This window comes from Silurus aristotelis (genome assembly GCF_946808225.1).
Source record: "Silurus aristotelis genome assembly, chromosome: 22".
In the NCBI taxonomy this organism is placed as follows: Eukaryota; Metazoa; Chordata; class Actinopteri; order Siluriformes; family Siluridae; genus Silurus; species Silurus aristotelis.
This window is the reverse complement of record NC_139595.1, coordinates 5,690,733-5,713,436: the sequence shown is the minus strand read 5'-3', so window position 1 is coordinate 5,713,436 and position 22,704 is coordinate 5,690,733. Positions and strand designations below refer to the sequence as shown.

At 40.1% G+C, this 22,704-nt stretch overlaps 1 protein-coding gene across 2 annotated transcripts in view; it reads right to left on the bottom strand.

Annotated features, from left to right (window-relative positions):
* LOC310717156 (receptor-type tyrosine-protein phosphatase mu-like) overlaps positions 1 to 22,704 on the bottom strand; it is a 228,007-nt gene that overhangs the window by 16,895 nt on the left and 188,408 nt on the right. For both annotated transcript variants that reach the window (XM_083524861.1, XM_083524862.1), the window contains 4 exons: positions 19,800 to 19,836; positions 6,879 to 6,976; positions 1,293 to 1,409; positions 692 to 846 (listed from right to left, as the gene is read on the bottom strand). In XM_083524861.1, coding sequence (XP_083380987.1) covers positions 692 to 846; positions 1,293 to 1,409; positions 6,879 to 6,976; positions 19,800 to 19,836 — 407 coding nt within the window. The remainder of the gene's footprint in view (positions 1 to 691; positions 847 to 1,292; positions 1,410 to 6,878; positions 6,977 to 19,799; positions 19,837 to 22,704) is intronic.

Genomic DNA, 22,704 nt, shown 5'->3' with positions numbered 1-22,704 from the left:
GTGCCATGTAAAACTGTTCAAGCCAGAAACCTTGGTGAAGGTTCAGAAACACATTACAATTCATGAATACTTACTTTTTGTTTTTCTTTTTTCTTAGTTTTTTTTTCCCTTCTAGTGTTTATTTTTCCTATTTGTAATAGTTAATGATAAAGATAATGATAATACTAAACTGTAGTTAATAATAGTTTAATGAAAAAAACACATAATACAGTAATTATCAATTTAATTATATTAAAACAACATTAAACATGCAAATCGGTCTCAAACCATTTTTGTAATATTAGACAGCGCCTCTATTTTCAACCATGTAGCCATTAATCATGATTCTGAGCAAACAGAACAGGTTAGGAAACAGAAGAGTTGTATGAGGAGACTCTGGTGGACATGGTATTGAACCCATCCAACTTAATATTATAAATTATAAACTCAGTAAGGTGTCACTAATGCAGCATGTCTGTAAAGATTTTCACTCATTTGGAAAATATAGAAAGTCACTGAGATACTAAAATTACTTTTACCAGAATTATAATCACTGTAATCAGTAATTGTGATGAGTATTGCTCTAAGGAGTGAAGAAGATCTGCTGAAGTTTAAAATGATAAACCAAATTCAATTACAGCTATTAGCAAATTAGATAATAGACTGATTGAAAATAAATCCTCTGTGAACAATTAGAGGAGTGATGTGCTACCTGCAGTGAACCACGATAGGGCCGGCGTTGGCGGCTGACTTGGCCTTGACTCTGCGAATGAAGCCCAGCAGGCCTGTAGCGTGGTACGGCACACCGTGATCTGGCCAGCCCGTGAAATGAAACTGCTGGATCTCGCGGATCTCGTGTGCACCTCTCTACAAAACCCCCCCCCAAAAAACAAGACCTTGCTTATCAAAATAATTTCGCTGCTGATCTTATATGCATGGCAGGTGCTATACTAAAAAAATGTCCTTGACAATGCTAACTCTATAAATTTTTCCATTATTTTTATTCTTGTGAAAAAAAAAGCATTATGCAAAAAAAAATAAATAAATAAAAAAAAAAAATCAGGAAACATGGTATCAATCTGTTCTGGAACTGGGAGGAAGATTAGAAATTAATGAACGGAGAAAATACTTTGTGGTGTGCAGTCAGCCTTGTCTAAAGGCATGCGAGATGGAACATATGTGATTTGATGAAAGATGAGCATGTCTCTTCAGATTTGCTACAAATTCATAAAACCAGTACACTGTGGCTTAGGTCTATTCGTTTTCAGCAGCCTCTAAGTGAGGTTTTTGTGTCAGTCTTTTTCCCCTCTCACCTTCTCTACGGCGAATGTTCTGATGACATACTCGGACAAGAGCTGGGTCTCTATCAGCGTCACCTTCATATCTCGGTATATCTCTGTGTCGTCTGGCCAGTACTTACAGCATTTCACCTAATAAGATAAAACACAATGAAAATCATCACCGAAATTGAATGGTAACGGTAATTACCATTGCCAATCATTACCATGTTGCTCTCTACTTAGTGTAGGTAGCACCGTTTAACATGTTCTGCAGTCTAACCTTCAGACTAGACTTAAACCTGTTATAACAGTTACAGCATTACAGTACAGTAGTGCTCTGAAAAGTAATTAAATGGTATCCGCCTTGAAGGAAAAAAACAAACCATGTACTTGAGTTAAAGCAGTGATACACTAGATAAAATATTACTCCAGTAAAAGTGCTCCCTTTAACCTTTGACTTGAGGAAAAGTACAAACGTATTTGCCTTCAAATGTACACAATATCCAAAGACATCCACAATATAAACATCCACAATATTATGTGCCTATTATCATTTTTATCACAAGACTCTTTAATAAATCAACTCCATTTATGTAAAAAGACTCTGATGTTACTCTCAGCACACCAATCTATTAATAGAATGTTATTAATGAGTCAAACACTAATTGATATCTACTCAAATGATCATGAGCCCAAAACCTTCTTTTTCAACTGCTTCAAAGAAATCATAAAAAATAAAACCTTCTTGTGGCGAGTTCGAGTCTGGAGTTTCTTCCATCATTTATTCCTCTCTAAATGTTCTGCTTGCTGTTGAACTGAAGCTGAACTGTATGTTAGTGGAAGTAGATTCCACCAAGCGCATATCAGAACAAGTTTAAAACAGAGCGCTCGCTCTACTCTGATGTGACTTGCTGCACGCTTGACCAGTTACGTTTTTATCCGCTCATAAATATAAAGGAACGACTGAATTCGCAAAAAATATAGTTGAGTAAAAAGTATGATATTTGACTTTGAAATGTAGTGAAGTTAAAGTAAACGTCTCTGCAAATAAAAATACTTCAGTAAAGTACAGATAAGCGAAAAAGCCACTTAAGTACAGTAACGAATTACATTTACTTCTTTACTGTACACCACTAAATGGTAGGTCAGTGGTTAAGATGTTGTACTAATAATTGGAAGGTTGTGAGATGAAATCCGTCAAAACAACACTTTGAAGACAAAACTAGCGAGACACAAGAAATTGAAACGTGATCGAAAAATTGGACGAGTTGCTTTGCGACCAGGCCCTGGATACAAAAGAATATACATATACACGTTAACCAAATGAGAATGTAGTGACAGCTGAAAATAGATCTGAACACAAGGCCTAATATTAAGACAGGGGTAAAAATATGAATTAAAAACATATTAACACGGACGTCTGCTAGCGCTGCACACGGCTCATCTGTGTGAGTCGGCATGTTGGCACAATGGGTGGTACACTCTCTGATATAGAAGTGTAACCTCTTTAGATACTGCATGTCCAGGGTGACAATGCTTTAGATTAGACTACAAACCTATTTACATTTGATAGAAAATAACAGTCAGAGACAAACGAAAAAAGGATATAGAGAGAACAGGATATACCAAAAACAGGTCGACAAAAACACAAACAAAAAAAAAGCTTATGGTTTAGTCCACACCCACTCAGGTACGGGTGGTTTTAAAAAGTTTCGACACTAGTTTTGTAACAAGCCAACAGATGGCAGCACAAGGCCGCATGCACACAGTCACAGGGAGCACCGACCTTCATAAGTCAGTGTGCCACAAAATCGCTCTGTGTACATCGGGAGCTGTGCAACTCGTGCTATTCTGACCACGACATTTACAAAACAGAGACAAAAAAAAAAAAACTAACAAAAGCCTTATAGTTTAGTCCACACCCACTCAGGTATACTCATGTATATACATATTTAAAGCAGGTAACAGACAGGTATATTACTAATATACAGAATAGATCTGAATGTCAGACAGAAAACATACAGCTATTTTATGTATCTGAATTAAAATTGTCCAAAAATCGGACTAACAGGTGGGGGATGCACAGGTGGATGCTGGTGTAAGTCACTCCGGTTCTGCAAAAAACGCAAGCTCCATATATATTTCCCAGGTATCGACGAAAACATAATTCACACGCTAATGCTGTCTCGTTCTAGCGTTAAGCTCCACTAAACATAATACGACATCCAACACCCCGAGCTGAGACCCACTGCCTCTTAATGTTCCAATATAACACTGATAAACATCACACTCTAATACATGACATGGTTAAATGTGCAAATTAGAACGCTGACAATATTACATTAGCAGAACAAAACATCTTAATATCTCATTTGATACAGCAGTGGCTGAAAACTGCTTCATGTTTCTGAAAGGGTTTTTTTTTTTTTTTTTTTTTGTACGAAACACACAGAGCCATGGCAAGATTCAATCTGTCTCTGGTGGCTCTCCGGCATCATTAAAGCTGGAAATGAGACTGGAGGATGGGGGGACAGTTGAGGAGGAGGAGAGCAAAAGTTGAGGTCTCTTGGTGACACTTGAGATGAGAAATCCACAACCCAAACTGCTCTATCTCAATCTCTGCCAAGACCACATTAGGCCAGAGCCATTATATTATTCCAACAATTAAGAGCTGTGTGGTCTGTGTGTGGAAGGCGGGAGAAAGAGAGAAAGAGAGAGAGAGAGGGAGAGAGAGAGAGAGAGAGAGAGAGAGAGAGAAAAAGAGAGAGAGCGAGCGTGAGGTGGCCGTGTTTTGGACCATGTAGACATTCAAGCATGATCATAAATGTTTAAATTTTATGACTGTCTAATGCCGTTATGTGTATATCATAGACTATGTGCAGAGAATAACAAATGATATGACATCTCTCTTCTCTCCTGTCATATCCCTCTATCTCTCTCTCTATCTCTCTCTCCCCTCTCTGTGGGGCTTTTCTGATCAGGTCCTTTATGAGTGTTTGGTGCATGATGGAGGCAGATGGGTGGTGGTTAAGCACAGCGGTAGGTTTAGAGCTCTCTTGTGGGCAACTGCCAGCTCCAACCTCTGCTCCCACACACACACCCTTTCTCAATATTCCCGTCACCAGCAGCGGGAGACATTAGATTAGTATCTCACACTCCCTGCCTGCAGCAGGGAACATCTGCCTGACCAGTGCATGCCACCCACTAGTGCATGGAGTGCCAGCTCTGAGGCTGATACTATGCTGAGAATTATGGATATAACCATTTAAAACTGTAAACTTTTTCAAAAGTTTTCTTATTTAACCAAACCTACACTTTACAGACAAAAGTTTTGGGACATCTGACTTTTCCAGCCATGTGTGGTTCTTCCTCAAATTGTTACCACAATGTTGAGGTCAAACAACTTTATCAGATGTTTTTAGATGCGGTAGCAATTAATGTTCCCTTCACTTCAACGAGGAAACCCAAATCTGTTCCAGCATGACAATGCTCCTGTGCACAGAGCCAGCTCCATGAAGATATGCTTTGCATGGGTTGCAGATCTCCTGCTAAAGAGCTCTGACTTCAACCCTTTGGGATGTATTGGAACACTGACCGCACCCCAGGCCTCCTCACATCATCCACATCAGTACCTGACTTTACAAAAATTGTGTCTGAATGAATCTCCACATATCTCCACAAGCACACACCAAAATCCAGTGGAACATCTTTGCACAAGAGTGGAGGTTATTATAAGAGCAAATAGAGACTAAATATGGAAAAGGATGTGGGGCTGTAATAAGGCTTTCCAAGGCTTTTTCCATGGCTGTGTAGATTTGCGTCAGGTGAGAAGGTGTGGTCGGAGATTCATTCCAAAAGTGTTCAATGTGGCTGAGGTCAGGTCAGGGCTCTGTGGAGACCACTTGCCTTTTTACACACCAAATGTCATTACATCAACATATCACTTTGTGTACAGGGGTATTATTACACTGGAACAGCTCTGAACTATTTATTTCAATTAAAGGAAAAATTTAATGCACGAAAGTTTACCTGTTAGTAAAGTCAGGTACTGATGTAGATAATGTGAGGAGGCCTGTTGTCCAGTTGGGTTCCACTTCATCCAAAATGTGTTCAATGGGGTTGAGGTCAGTGCTCTATAGCCCGAGATCTTCCACTCCAAAAGCATATTTGTATATATACTGTATGTAAAGCAGATCTTTGTAGAGTTTGCTTTGTGCACAGGGGCATTGTTATGCTGAAACAGATTTGGGTCTCCTAGGTGAATTAAAGGGATGCTACTGCATCCAAAAACGTCTTACAAATTTGTGTGACTACACACAGTGTAGGTCCAATAGTCAGGTGTCTGCATACCTTTAGCTAAACACTGTATCTACTTACAGTTTTTCCTCCAAAAGCATTGTGGGTACATTTTTGATACAGTAAATAATCCACTTCATTCATGTTCAGAACACCAGTTCAGTAACTGTATTAAAATTGGTCTTCTCAAGCCTTGTTAAATAACATGTTACAGATGGATCAGTGAAGCCCAAATGAAGATCTAGTGAATGTTTCACTCTGTGTAATTACCTGGCACAACTGCCACTGATACAGTGCATGAATCTACACTCTGGGCTAGTAGTATTTGTCTTCTTCTTTGTGTAGCTCTTGTTAGGGGTCTCCACAGCGGATCATCGGTCTCCATATTACCCTGTGCTCTACGTCTGCCTCTTTCAATCCGACCACCTGCATGTCTTCCCTCACCACATCCATAAACCTCCTAATTGGCCTTCCTTTTTTCCTCCTGCCTGGCGGCTCCATCTTTAGCATCCTTACTCGTTAGCATATATTCTACCGATATACCTCTCGTCAGCACATGACCAAACCATCTTAAATCTCCCCTCTCTTACCTTGTCTCCAAAACGTCCTACCTGCATGTTTCCTTTTAATAAACCCATCCTTGTTAATCTCAGCATCTTCAACTGTCTTTTCGTTTTTTCGTCAATGCCATTGTCTCTAACCCATACAACATTGCAGTCTTTCCCTTTCTCTATTGCAGATGCCCTTCTATCACAAATCACTCCTGCTATCACTCTTCTCCACCCTGACTGCACTCTTTTCTTCACTTCACTAACACGTTACTTTTCCATTACTGTGCACAGTTGACCCCAGGAATTTAAACTCAAAACCCGGCATTGTACCGTTTTGTGTAATTACACACACAATACACAGTACTGAGAGTAAATGTACACAAAATTTCTAATTGTTTAGACTTCAATTCTTTTATATAACAGTTCTGACTGCTTTTGTGTGGACTGCATGGTTTCCAGGCAATGTGAGCTTCCCCTCATCCTCATGGCTAATTAGAAACACAGAGATTTGGATTACAGCGGTTTTTGAGAGCTGGTCATCATGCAAAAGACCAAATGAAAAGCCATTTCATACTTGTGTGGTAATAAGCGGCATTGATTAGCTCACTCCAAAAGGAGCGTTCTTACCCACTCGAGCCAACTCTTTCAGCAAACTGATGTTCAGTCCATAAGACACAATATTAGCGCTTGAGAAAATGTTCTTTAAGTTCAGAACAATTCTATTAGGAGACCTATAATTAGGTTAGAACGTGTCACATCTAACTTTACTCACCCTTCCGACTTCCACTAGGTTAGTAACCATGACAATGGTGGCCGTGTTCTCCTGCCACACCATCCTCCAGAAGTCAATCACCGTCTCCTGCATGGGTCCTGCAAGGAGAATCAGCACACACATCATTACTGAATCAAACCTAGACTCTTGTATCACACTGTAATACCACATATTAAACTTATATTAACTCAATTGTACTATTTTACTGGATAAAAAAAAAAAAAACACACTATATATATATATATATATATATATATATATATATATATATATATATATATATATATATATATATATATATATATGTAAACAAAACAACATTCGATATACACCATATAGACATAAATTTGTGGATACCTGACCACAACATGCTTTTTGAACATCCTATTCCACATTTACCACATGCAGTCTCTATTTGTTGTTATAAAAACCTCCACTCTTCTGGGAAGATGTTCCACTAGATTTTAGAGTGTGCTTGTGGAGATTTGTGGAGATTCATTCAGCCACAAGGGTGTAAATAAAGTCAGCTACTGCTACAAGTAGATGATGTGAGGAGACCTGTGGTACAGTCAGTGTTCACAATTTATCCAAAAGGTGTTCAACAGGGTTGAGGTCAGAGCTCTATAGCAGGAGATCTTCTGTTCCAACCCATGTAAAGCATATTTTGATGGAGCTGGCTTTGTGCACAGGGGCATTGTCAAGCTGGAACAGGTTTGGGTCTCTATTTGTTGAAGTGAAGGGAAAATCTTATGCTACCATATTCAAAGACATCCTATAAAGCTGTGACCTGACCTGACCTCAGCCACATTAAACACTTTTGGAATAAATCTCCGACCACACCTTCTCACCTGATACAAATCCACACAGCCATGGAAAAAGCCTGGGAAAGCCTTATTACAGCACCACATCTATAATGTTACGGTCAGGTGTCAGAATACAGAATATCTATATTCAGGCTCAGTGATTTCATTCCAGCTTCATTATAGAGAACTTTAGGGTTAGCATGATCTAAACTGATTGGCAAATGCAATCCTTCCATAATCAAAATGGCCTTCGACTGCTATATTCTAATAACAATCCTAACAACAAATTGTGCATGAAATTAAAAACACAAATTGACTTGAGGGAACCAGGCAGTGGAGACTGACGTCCGACTCGGCTGCTCGTGTCCATTAAGCTTCTTCCGCTTTTGAATTAGGAATCTAATTCGTTTGAATTAATATTGTTTTTAATCAAGTACCAACGGCAGGGAAAAAAATAAAAAAATAAATAATACTGTCTTGCGACAAATTAATTAGTCTGCAAATCCCAGCGTAAGGGCTAGAGCTAATTTCGCATTACCTGCAGCCAGAGGCAAATTACATTCAGCAGAGACTTGCTACAACCTCCTGATCTTCCTCCAGCTCATAAAAATGTCATTACAAAACAGCTGGGCCGAGTGCTGCCACTCCAGGCACGCACACACACACACACACACACACAAACACACACACACACACACACACACACACACACACACACACACACACACACACACACACACACACACACACACGCACACACACAAACACAGACTTATGAACTCAGCCGCGCATGTACACACTGACATCCATGGAGACATCTAAGCATAAGCATGTACATGCAGAAACATATCTGAATTAACATACACACACACACACACACACACACACACACACACACACACACACACACACACACACACACACACACAGAGACCAAACTCCTCCTCGTTTCATCTTGCTCTCTCTAATTAGCATTCTGGATTAAAACAGAATGCGAGTTTGCTCATGGCTTCTTTTGCCAACCCCGGTCCCCCTTCCGCCTCTGCCTGCCGGTCCGCAGGGAATTGTGGGATTGATTCCTGGCTTGTTGAGTGACAAACAGGACATCTGCTGTGTAGGATTCGAATGGTCCGCTCTAGCCTGTCATAACACACTGACTGAACTTGAAGCACCCGTCTTCATAACCATCATTTAAGTAAACACACATACACACACACACACACACACACACACACACACACACACACACACACACACACACACACAGAAAGCTTAAAAGGCTCTGTAAAACATTTCTGACCAAAATAGATTCTATTTGGAGCATACTGTTGCTGTAACATCGGTCCCATGAGAGTTCCATATTTTATAGAACATGTCACGGATGCACACCATTTGAAATATGAATTCTCGCACTGATTCTCATCAGACCCAGCGGAAACGGCTGCGGATACAGAAGTCGCTAAATAACTCGATAAAAATAATTGTGCTCTAGCAGGCACTCTGAGTTCACCTGTCCATTACAGCTTTCAAAAGACAATTCCGCTCACCTGGATGCTGGGATGGCGTCAAGGGCACAAATATTTACTCTAGATTATAGGCTTAATGGCTTTCCCAGACTTCACTGATATTTCCTGGACATTTGATCTGTTTTCTTATTTTACTGGAAAATTGGTCTACAAACCCGGGCTTCCAGGCTTTCCCGGAAAACGGGGGAACTGCCTAAAAAGCTTTCAAATGGTCCGAGATCAAATTTAAAACATGAGATTAGATGAGCTCAGACTCTGGGGATCAAATCGAACGCAAAAGTAGATATAATCTGGTTTAAAGTGTGTTAAAAGTACCCATAAAGCTTCGCTCTGATGTGTGGATGAACGGCCCTATCGGCTTTTTGATTACAATGTAAAGATTGACCTTAGGTATATATATGTGTGTGTGTGTGTGTATGTGTGTGTGTGTGTGTGTGTGTGTGTGTGTGTGTGTGTGTGTGTGTGTGCGCGTGTGTGTGCGTGCACGCAAAAAAGTTCTTAATTGTTTTACAGAGCCCTGACTTATCCAAACCGACTAAATAATCAAATTAACACTACTCAGTGAGGCTGAATGTGCCATTGATTGATTCTTGACAAAGAGGGGAAGATCAGAGAGAAAGGAGAGGAGAGAACAATTCATTTGAGAAAATAAGTGAAAGATCGGCACAATGCGGCTCGAGCCATTGATTTGTGGTGTCCGGTGTTGTGTGTGAGCCAGACAGGGAGAGAGAGAGAGAGAGAGAGAGAGAGAGAGAGAGAGAGAGAGAGAGAGAGGGGGAGAGGGAGAGGGAGAGAGAGAGAGACTGGCTCTAGTGACTTAGACACTTTGAAAGTGTTTAAAACTTTAAATATATGAGGGCAGAATGTGAGCCAAGGCCAAGGACACACACATAGTAAACAAAAAAGTAGTGCACAGGCCAAAGCTGGAGCTCGCTCAAAGCAGCACAACAAACAATGATGCATTACACATATTCAAGAAAATACTTCCAAGCCATGTCCAATGCAGAGGTTATAACTCAGGGAAATAATGTCGCCTTATAAAGCAATCAGGCATAGCATTATGACATTATAACAATATAAGTGGTGAATTGAATATCACTGATTACCTCTTCATCATGAAACCTGTTAGTGGGTGGGATAAGTTAAGCAGCAAGTGAACCTTTTGTCCTTAAAGTTGATGTGTTAGAAGCAGGAAAAATGGGCAAGCATAAGCATTTGAGCGAGTTTGACAAATTGTGACGGCTAGACGTCTGGGTCAGAGCATTTCCAAAACTGCAGCTCATGTGGCGTGTTCCTGGTCTACAGTGGTCAGTATCTATCAAAAGGGGTCTAAGGAAGGAACAGTGGTGAACCAGCGACAAGGTTAAGGCTGGTGTGTGCTCCGATTCAACAGACACTCCTGTAGCTCAAATTGCTAAAGAAGTTAATGCTGTTAATGTTTGACAGGTCTGGACTGTTTTAACAGCAAAAGGGGGACCAACACAATATTAGGCAGGCGGTCATAATGTTGTGTCTGATCAGTGTAAATTATACACTGAATTTTAGTAATTAAAAAAATTATTGTCAATTTTTTTTGGTAACTGGAGCTCATGAAGGGTTTTTCATCAGTTTACTACGTTTGATCGAAGAAAACTTGTTTTCAGAGACATTGCTGCAAATGTGGGTGGCAATCTTACATAATATCAGTTTGTGTATGCTGTAAAACAGGCAGCTTGAATATATATATATATTTTATATTATTTTAAATGTTGTGACATGTTGTGACATGACTATAATCGGTGTTTCTTCATCTTGAAATTGATGTACTGTATAATTCCTCTATAGGTCATACTGTACACCTTCACATAATACAAGTTATTTTTGTTAGACCCACCCACACATTTTTTTTGCTGGCACTATTAAAAAAAAAAAAAAAAACATGCTAAAAGTATTAAACTACATGCACAAAAGTATTGGACTTGACTTTTCCATCCATATGTGGTTCTCCAAGCTGTTACCACAAAATTGGAGGCATACAATTGTACAGGAAGTCTTTGGATGCAATAACATTCAATTTCTACCTTCACGTAAACAAGGAGACCCAAACCTGTTCCAGCCCCATTGGTTGAAGTAGAAGATCTTAAATGAGCTCTGACCTCAACCCTATTGAAACGCTGACTGCACCCCAGGCCTCTTCACCTCACCTACTTGACATTACGCCCTTGTGGCTCAATAGGTACAAGTCACCACAAGCACACTGAAACATCTTCCTAGAAGAATGAAGTTTAATATAGTAGAATTTGAGAACTAAATGTGGAATAGGATGTAGAAAAAGAACATATCAATCTTATAATCAGGTGTCTGCATAATTTTTATTCCCGGCAACTATAGGTTCAAAACCTTCTGCGACTTTCTGCACACCTCTACCCTGAACCTGAAGTGCGAGAATAAACCTCACTCTCTGTCCATTTGTCTTTAAATCTATTTTTTGTTGTCTCCTGACACTTTTTTTTTTTAAACTGCTATGTCAAGCGATTTATTATTCAGAATAGAAATTGAATTAAGGTCAGCAAGTTTGGGCTGTATTTAGAAAGCAAGGTGAAACCTCACACACATTTCAGAAAAAACAACAAATGCATCCCAATAAACCTTAGGCGAGCGGTTTTGGCAAGGGGGAAGAAAAAAAACTACTTTCTGCTGAAGTGTTAAGTTTGTGGCAAAAAAAAAAAAGAAGGAAAAAAATGCAAACACTTCCTGTATCAGAAACCCCAGCTGTCAGGAGCTGCTGACATTCATTCCTGCAAGCAGAATGTCATTTTTTCTGAAGTGTAGGTTTCAAAGAGAGATAGTGAGTGAGAATTGGTGTGTGCATATGTGTCCATGTGTGTGTGTGTGTGTGTGTGTGTGTGTGTGTATAGCACCATGTAAAATGTGCTGATACCCTTCTCTAACCACCCGAGTGTAAAAATGCTTGATAGACACAACGTCTCATCTTTTTGCTATCATTAATATTACATGCTAGCCACACTCATCCTCCTATCACCTCCCCTCCTCTCTGCTTTTCTCTCCCCTGTGGACTATCACACCTCACCTGTAAATGATAAAACTTTAGTAGCGAACCACAATCAGCCATGAGGGAAGGATTTTGAAAGTGAAGTGAGATAAAGGTGCGTGTGTGTGTGTGTGTGGGGGGATTTTCCTCCTTTCCTTCTTTCCGCCATCCATCCGTCTAATATCAGTCTGCGCAAGCTGCTTAGGAGACCCCCAAACCGCAGGCCGGTGCCAAAGCCGGCATCATTATAGCGCATCCTCACAGTCTGAAGAGCAGTTGAATATGTGTGCATGCGTGTGTGACCCTGTGTTATTGATGAGACCTGGGCTCCGGAGGGGATTACAAGAGCAGATGCCAGTTTATCAGAATCTCCTGGACACACACACACATCCTCTCCAAACCTCATTAACACACTCACTTATCCATCAGGAACACACACACACACATGCGTACACACTCCCACACCAAACTCCCAAGGATCATTAAAGAGCATCATTAAACAGTCGTTCTGGTCACTGTTGTTTCGCTTTAACTTTAAACAGCTGAAATACGAGGTTAGGAAATGAAAGCGTACAATAAAGTCAGCCAGAGACACCGCAAGCTGCTGGAGGAGTGTTTTAATGCTGAGCCGCACACTGACAATGTGAAAGTGCTTTCAATATAAACCACGCGATTATATAAAACCAAGCTACCAGCAGCTAGCTAAATAAACAAACTTTTACCAAATATCAGTATTCAACCTACACTGACCCAGTCGTCTAGCCATCATAATTTAGCCCTTGTCAAAATCCTTACGTTTGCCCATTTTTCCTGCTTCTAACACATCAACTTTGAGAGCAAAATGTTCACTTGCTGCCTAATTTATCCCACCCGCTAGCAGGTGCCATGATAAAGAGGTACCGAATTTTTCGGACTATGAGCCGTTACTTTTTTCCCACATTTTGAACCCCGCGGCTTAAACATTGAAGTGGCTAATTTATGGATTTTTCCTGGGTTTTTCCCGGTTTCACAAACTTCAAGCCAAAAAAACTGAACCCCATAACATTAGACCAATTAAATTTCTGAACGGAAACAAAAAAAACGCACCCTGACCTGTGTGATGACCTCCCCAGAGAAATACAGTGGTCCCTTGACCTACGAGTTTAATTCGTTGCGTGGACGAGCTAGTATCTCAATTTGCCCGCACATCAAATCAGTTTTCCACATTGAATGCATTGAAAACTTAAAATAGCATTAATCCATTCCAACCCTCAAAATGACACCCTGTTTTTATGTTTCATGTTATTAAATTGGAAAGTAAATTTCTAAATAACAAATCTTGTATAAAACCATAATAGAAATGTATGTAAAGATATAATAAGGTTTTATTCAGTGTATTTACCCTGGAGATGAGACGACTTGAGCTAACGAAAACGCCGGTGGGGGGTGTGTGTGTGTGTGTTTATGTGGAGGGGGGGTAGAGGCGATAAGCGGAGGCGGAGGGAAAACTCGTTTTTTTACGATCACTCCTGTACACTAGGTATCCCTAAAACTTAACATTTTAACTTTTTCTTCTTTGCCTATATTAACTTTCATCACAATCTTCGCTTTCTGGCTTCACTTCGCCATCCAGCAGCGGCGGCTCCAGCTCGTACCTCAATTTTTTGCTCGCGTAACAAAGCAAAAAAATCTACCGAGTGACCGCTCGTACCTCGGAAAACTCGTACATTAATGCACTCGTAGGTCAAGGTACCACTGTAGTTGTGAAAGGAAGGAGGAAGACAGAGAACAATGACTTTCTTGGTAGGCTACTGTTTGGATACAAGCCGTTGTAACGCGTTGAGTCTGGGTGAAGGGAGAGCTCCAGTTGCAACAGAAATCATATAAACACAGACAGGTTTCCAAAACTAGCGCTTTTTTATTTTTCTTTGCAACAGTGTTATGGGTTAGTCAAAGAAACTTAGAAATGAGCATCAGAAAATAAAAAGGACATAATCCTCGTTCTCCACACACGCAGTAATACTGGAAGTATGTAGTGCCGGTCTTTTCCCAAAATACCACTATGCTCCTAATAGAAGCGCAACATATTTCACCCATTAAACCATGTGTAACGTGTCTTTTGTGTAAAGTACATTAGTGTAGGCTTTAGAGACAGGTGCGGCTTATTTATGTTAAAAATAATCAAATTCATATATATAGGGTGCAGTTTATAGTCCGGAAATTATGGTAATCAGTGATATTTACTTCACTGGTCATAATGGTATAATGTCATAGTGTCATGCCTGACGGTGTATACTTCAGCATCATAAACGTTCTAGATAACTTATCATAACTGGGTTGTGCTGTGATTAATCCTAGTCAGTCAATGCAGGTTAGTGGTAAATTAGTTAATTAACTGGCTAACAACATTAACCTTTTTCAAGCTGAGTATCTAATGAATTAGAAATGTACTAGCAGTCACCAGATGATGCCACAGACCTGATTGCATCATTACTGAACTGCCACAACTATTCGCATGTTTTAGGAAGTTAGAAAAATTTTCAGAAAGCACTAGAATGGAGATTTATCATAATAGAAAATAATAGATTTAATTTATGTACAGAAGAAAATAGAAGGAACTGTGTAGATTGGCTGTTGGTAAAAATTGTCTGGGACAAGTCATTAATAAACTATGGAAAACTGGGATTATTTATTGGTAAACAGGTGTGAGCTGGGATTTTTCATTACTAAACATGTATAATTTAGTATTAGTCATTGGTAAAAAAGGCCAATGTGGGATTTGTTGTGGGTAAACAGGTGTGATCTGGAATTATTTATCAATGAACACAGCCAATCTGGGTTTAGTCATTGGCAAACAATAATGATCTGGGATTATTTACTGATTAAATGGTTGCAATCTGAGATGAATCATTGGTAAACAATAGTGATCTGGAATTAGTCATTGAATAAACAATCATGCTGTGGGATTAATCACTGATAAACTATTGTGATATGGGATTAGTCATTGATGAACAAAGGCAATCTAAAATTAGTTATTTGTAAACAGGTCTGATCTGGGATTAGATTTTTGTAAACAATCGTTATATGGGATTAGTTACTGATAAACAAATGTTGCCCAAACATTTTATTAGCTAAACAATTAACATCGTTCACCAAAATCAAGTTCATAAACTGCATATTTTGCTTTCTTTTTGTTTCTGTGTTTCTTTGTTTGTTTGCTATTGCTACTTTCAAGCTCAGTGTACAATATATCCTGGTTTGTCCCTTTGTCTGTTATTTCAATCTTATGATTATGGATTTTCCCTGTTTGTTTTATGTGTATTCGCCACTGCTACAGATTTAGACTAGGATTTTCAGAGCACTTACGTCCTGCCTCCACTAACCGCATGTACTAATGTACATGAATAAGGATGCTGGTTTAATGCTCAGTATGAAGTTTGCTCTGTGCTTCTGCAGGTGGATGTCCTTCTGCTGGTCAGTGAATCTGTACTCAGATGGTCTGGGTGTGCAGACAAAGCTACATGGAATGCATGCCTGAGGAGGACGAGGACGAGGACAAGGATGAGGACCTCACGTCTGTGCTCGCCTGTCTATTTAGCAAAACTGTCAAGGTTTTATATATCAAGGTGATGGTCTTTTATCTTAGAGGTCTTTGAACAGAGACAGCAGTCATACATAATATCCTTACAATGGAGACGTGCTCTAAAACTCAGTGTATCACTAAAACACACACGCACGCACGCACGCACGCACGCACGCACGCACGCACACACGCACGCACACACACACACACACACACACACACCTGTCCTGTGGCTCAGTCTGTGCCTGGATTTCCACTTTCTTCTAACTCAAAGAGACACATATCTTCCTTCTCCTCCACCACCACCAACTCCTTCCGTTTTTTTTTTTTCCTTCCCCTTTTCTTTATTTTCCTCTCCCTCATGTCAGTGCTGGAGCTGCCAGGTGAGGATGATGATGATGATCAATAATGTAGAGACTTGAGGTCGAGAAGAATAACAATTTTTTTTTCCCTCCAGTGCTCATGCTATTGGCCACTGTTATAAAGGGCTGCGTTCTCTATATATCTGCTTCCTGTTGCCTGTTTATTCTGGTATTGTTGAGGAAAAAGGTGAAGTTCACACATTCCCAGAAGAGTGGATGAATCGAGAAGCGAAGCCCGAATGCAGAAAAGCGACAAAAAGAGCACACAAAGCATGAGGAGAATGTAAAAACGAGTCGAAGAGAGACAGACAGAAATTTGGTAGCGAGGACAGACTGAGATGAAGAGAGAAAGAGAAGGTGCCAGAGGCCTGAGGTGAGCACAGGAAAGCCCTCCGGCTCTCACTGTCTGATCAAACCCCGAGGAGGAACAAGAGACACTCGGCTATAGTCACGACGGTCCTGAAGCGAGAATAAGTGATGTATGGTAGGAGCAAGAGGAGAAGAGATGATAAGAATAGCATAGAAGATGGAACAGGGACAGAGCGAGCTGAGGAAATGGCAAAGAAATTATAAGGGAATACGAGGAAAGAAACATTGTAGTGAAGATAAACATATGCAGAGACGGAGTAGATCAGACGTTATGAATATATGCATGAGGCAGGTGGCTTTACACGCCACGGAGAAAGATGTACAAATCACTTCCAGATACACAACCGAGTTCCAAAATAAGAGACAAATCTGTAAAGAACAGCTGAGTATCCTGTGGAGACGGGTGTCTGGAACACTTTTTTCCCCCCCTAAATATGAACACTTCTACTAGACTGAGGGGCTTTCCTGTAGGCAAGTGTGCTGAGAACACTAAACACTTCCAAACAGCTTCGATTAGTCACTTAGGAAATGGAGTTGTAGCAACAGGCTGACTGATTTGATTATGATCTTACGAATAACAAACAATAAAAACACACTGATTTACTGTATTACCGAATGACACATCATATATCTTTTTCCCCACATTTATCTTTATACTGAATAACACTGATTATCTCTTTATCATGGCACCTTTTAGTGAGGGGATATATTAGGCAACGAGTGAACATTTGTGAAACAGGAAAAGTTTTAAAGGTTCACACTTTTTTCTCTTCTTCTTTTGTCTCTCTGTAAAAAACCTACTGCTATCCTTATATATATATATCTCCTTTCCAGGCTTCTTGATCACTTTTTATTACCACTTTAGGAAAAAAGCATAGAAAGCACAAAAAAGAACATTTTGGAAGGCACTCCATGCATGTTTTGGCTACGTCTGTGCTGCTGTAATATTTGTTCCATGAAATTAAGAAGACACAATAAAACACCTGATGTAGCAGAAACCACTTACTGAATGGCATTAGCGAACATCCACCAGACCCCTGGCAATAACGTTTCTGCATTTTCACAGCACTGAACGCAAAACATTTTCACATGTTCTGGTAAGGATTTTATAACTTCCAAAATCCATTTGTATCTTTTCTAAAGGTTGAAACCCAGTATGGGTATAGTGTTGGGTACGCTAGTTACAAGGCAAGACTGAGATGCTCTACTGAACATGTCTTTCCTATGCGCGCACCTCCGCTACGCCGCGCTGGGTGTGTGTTTTAATTGAGACACGGAGGAATGAGGCATGCGATGCTCTAATAAACAAGTACTTATGCAACTCCCCTCTCATCCATGACAGATTGGGAAGCCATTAGAGAAAGCAGCATATTCCACACACACACACAATTTTCATGTGCAGCAGTCCTGCTGCAGCTCGAAATGATATGATTTAGCATCTACCCGGCTTAACCTCTGAGGTCATCGGGTTTCGCAGGAGCGGTGTCTCTCCGCACGCCATATACGCAGAGTGACAAACATACAGGCCTTAATTCTTTTATTCATTATGCTGCTCGGCTCGCCTTGACTCACAGCCAGCACTGATTAATTGCCCTTACACACACTCTCTCACACACACACACACACACACACACACACACACACACACACACACTCAGCAGCAGAACTTTAATGAGTACCATATATATATATCATACTGCTTATAAAACTAACATGGACAATTTTTTTACCACCACTTTACTTTTAGAGTATATTTTTACTCTCCTCATTGTTCTAATCTGCTGTTAATGTCAAGAGCCTGTAAATGTTCCGTAATTGAAATCAATGTAATTTTTTTCCTGCTAATGATATGCACAGGGAATTTGCAAATGGAAGGCTCTTTCAGCCACCTGCAGCATGCAGACTGATAAACACCAATCTGAAAAAAAGAGCTACTGGGGTGTAACCTGGGGTGGGATGTATGGAATGCTCTCTCTGGCATACTCTGCTATTCACAGGAGCAAGAGACAATTCTTAGAGCGTGTATGTGGAAAAGGGCAGATGGCTCCTTCATCTGTGTGGGTTACGCTACCCTGTCATTGAATAAAGCAGTCGTTTGGAAAAAGAGCTGAAGGTTGGCTCAAAGAAAGCGCATGCACTGAACTGGTCCATAGCTATTTCTGTAACACTGATTAGGATTTTTGGCACCGCTTGTCCAGATGCAAACTGCATCTGTAAGTGTTTCAGGGGTCCGTGCTACCGCGCTACAAGCACTACTAGCGGTACTAGTCTTTTTCAGCTCAGAAAGACCAAAATGACAGGGATTAGCTCAGATTTTTCAGACATCAAGAATAAAGAAAATAATACAAAGTTCATTGCTGAAATTACAAGGCAGGGAGATACACTATATGCACAAAAGTATTGGGACACCAGACTTTTTCAGCCATATCCTGTATAGGATGCAGTAGCATGACATTTTTCCTTTACTTAAACTATGAACCCCATCTCCATGAAGATATGCTTCACATGGGTTGGAGTGGAATCAAGCATTGGGATGCTCACTGCACCCCAGGCCTCCTCACACCACATCAATACCTGACTTTATTAACGAATGAAATCTCTCAAATCTCCACAATCGCACTCTAAAATCTAGTGGAACATCTTCCCAGAAGAGTTAAGGTTTTTATAACAGCAAATGGGGACTAAATGTTTGAAGTGCAAACGAAATCATGCTTAGGTGTCCAAAAGATGTGCATCCCCATAACTGAGGCCGATGCGATTCACATCTCGATGCATAGCCAATGATATGATACATTAAAGACACATATGAAGCATCTACTGATGCGATACGTTTCTTTTCCTGTTCTGTCTCCAGGAAGATGCAGCTCTGCCATGTTAATCTGTATTCTATGTGACTCTAAGGACACGCCTCGGTTTCAGTAGAGCTGTGATACGTCATTCACGTAGCAGCAGTGGTGCTGAGAGAACACGCTCGAGAAACGGTTTAGCGAGGAGAAAAAAATCTACATATCAAATATTGGTCACAAATGATTGGTCACTTTCTAAATATTAAAAGTATAGCACATCTCCCAATAATTATATTTAAATAAATCTGTTTGTATCGATGCAAATATGTTCAAAACAATGCATCGCGATACAAATGCAAACTTGTATCAGATGCACACTCTTTTGAATCCATGCATCACGTCGTTAACTTTTATGCCGATGAATCTTATCATCCATATTGATGCAGATGCAGGCACACACTGAAACAATGAGGAATTCTCACCTTGTGTAGCGATGTAGTGGTTTGGCCTGTGGTAGCCCTGGAATTAAACAGAAAACAAAGATCAGCTTTAAATCTGCACCGCTGGACACTTTTTTTTACATCTTGACAGAGTGTACGTGTCTTTAACGAATCTGTTGCACCCTTCAGATCATCCTTTATTAAATAGCATCTATACAGCAATGTTACCGATGGTCGGAGTCGTGTGTGTTAACATGCAGTACAGAGATAAGCAAGAAAATAAACAGGCACAGTAAACAAAGCTCTGTAAAGTCAGCAATTTGTCAACAAGTCATTAACTCATACTGTTTATTAAGGACTTTGTACACACACAAGCACACACACAAGCACACACACACACACACACACACACACACACACACACACACACACACACACACACACACACACACACGAAGAACCTCACACTGGACAAATAAAACTTGAGAGGATTAGTTGTTAATCCTTGAGAAAAGAGTCATATCTGAAGGATTATCAGCAGTTATATTGTTTTGTGACTATGCTCATGCTGCAGTGGATGAGAGAGAGAGAGAGAGAGAGAGAGAGAGAGAGAGAGAGAGAGAGAGAGAGAGAGAGAGAGAGAGAGAGAGAGAGAAAGGATGGAGGTATAGATGCTTCCATTGTATTATTTATAACATATACACTTTAATACACATCTCAGCATAAGGAAATATCTCTCTCTCTCTCTCTCTCTCTCTCTCTCTCTCTCTTTACATTTGCACTGCATCTTAATGGCTGTTCTTTCACATAAGCACTGGGTTGTTTGTTCTTTTACATCTTCACTGTTGCCTGAAAGATCGGATTAAAGCTACAGCAATAGCAAAAGCCAAACAAGTGCTCTCTCTCTCTCTCTCTCTCTCTCTCTCTCTCTCTCTCTCTCTCTCTCTCTCTCTCTCTCTCTCTCTCTCTCAAACTTTTTTCTCTCTCTATTTCTTCCTCCTCTTCCTTCTTTTCCCTTCTTCTTCCCCTTACAGTTGAAGGTGCTTTCAAATTCCTGAGCAGTTATTATGCAGAGCTCTTTCTAAGTACTGTGAATGTGGATGACAAAATACATTGGTGACCATTAGAGTAAAAGCATTTAACTTTCAAAAACTCTGTGTTACACACACACACACACACACACACACACACACACACACACACACACACACACACACACACACACACACACACACACACACACACACACACACACACACACGATCTCCTTTTAGCACACTTCCAGGAAGAACGAAAATGCACGCAAACAAACAAGGCGAATGCATACAAATGGTCTGGAAGTTGTCTAAATGTTGAGCCAGTGTGCCATCAATAAACTTTATTAAGCAGAAGGGGCTGCAGGAGGCATGTTAAAAGCCTTTCTTTCGTCTTCAACTGGGGCGAGGAGCGAAAAAAACCTCAATCCATTCACTGCTCGACTGAGCCATGTCTAAGTACCTCAGCAAAGCCTTTTTTCAATAACAACTCTCTTCAATATGTATTTATTCTTATCTAATAAAAGGCTTGGGCTCCGTTGGAGGCCCTTCACTTAAGCGTTTAAGCAAGTTGTAAGCACAGGAGCACGTTTGTGCATATAGGTGAGTATCTATCTATCTGTGATCTATGTACAGGTACGTGCCAGCAGTGGTGGACAGTAAGAAGGTAAAGTAACTTGTTACTGTACTTAAGTAGCTTTTTCACGTATATGTTTACTTTACTGAAGTATGTCTATTCGGGGAGACTTTAACTTCACTACATTTCAAAGTCAAATATTTGATTTTACACGCAGCAAGCAACCAATCAGGGTCAAGCGTGCGCTCTGTTTTTCACCTTGTTTTGATTGGCGCTTGGTCTTTCCAAGAAAGTGAAGGGTATTATAACAGCAAATAGGGAGTGAATGTGGAATGGGATGGTCAGATGTCCACAAACTTTGGTCCATGTAGTGTATCTCAAACATAGGATATAGCAATTTAAATGGATAAAAAAAATGGATAAAAATGCATTGAGACATTAATATTAAATGTGGTGCAAGTTCATAATGGACACCACTTAGACACCTTTGACTGTTTAGACTGAGCAGCATGTTTGGTAAACTGGCTCTTTTACCAAAACGTGGCATTTACATTTAAATAAAAAAAAAAAAAAAAAAAACATTCATAATTTTGGTTTCTTTTACAAAATAAAAGTACATTATAGGCAGAAAAACCTACATATGTCCAAAAACCACAATTCATTCTTTCATTTTCATATGTTTTTTTTGACATTTTTCAGAAAAAAAAAATTTAGGTGGACAAAAAGTTTAGAGAATTAACTATGATTTCTGACATCTTTGACATCACAGGTGAAGTTAAGTACATCTATTTCAAACTAATATATCGAGGTAGGATTTGGTGTGTGTCTGCGAATGTGTGTGTGCAGCGTCTGCGATGAATCAGACTGTTCCGGTCGTGATATACTGAGCTTGAGTCACTGAGGAACTTCCTGCCCGAGTAAAGTTTCTTAAGCACAATAGTGACTAAACCAGTCTCCTCCGTTCTGCCTCAGCTCCGAGCCTGCCTGGGTACGAGCAGCAGGAATAACCAGGCATGATGTTAAAGACAGGAGAGTCATGCTTCATACATTAGTCATTATCATCATCATCATTCCTCCTCTCACTAGATCTTTGTCCTTTTTGCGCAGTCACTGTGTTTTCTTTTGTTTGTTTCGCTGCTTCATCCTGCACTATATTATTTCTCTGCCTCATCTTGCTGGCGCTCTGCTTTCTCGAATGTGTCTTTGCCTTGGCACAGAATAGAGTGTTAGTGTGTGTGACTGGGTGTCTGTCTCAGTGTGTACATTATGCTATAAGTAGGTATTTGTCAGAGTTAACTTGAATTTACACAAAACGCTATACACTGATGAGGGATAC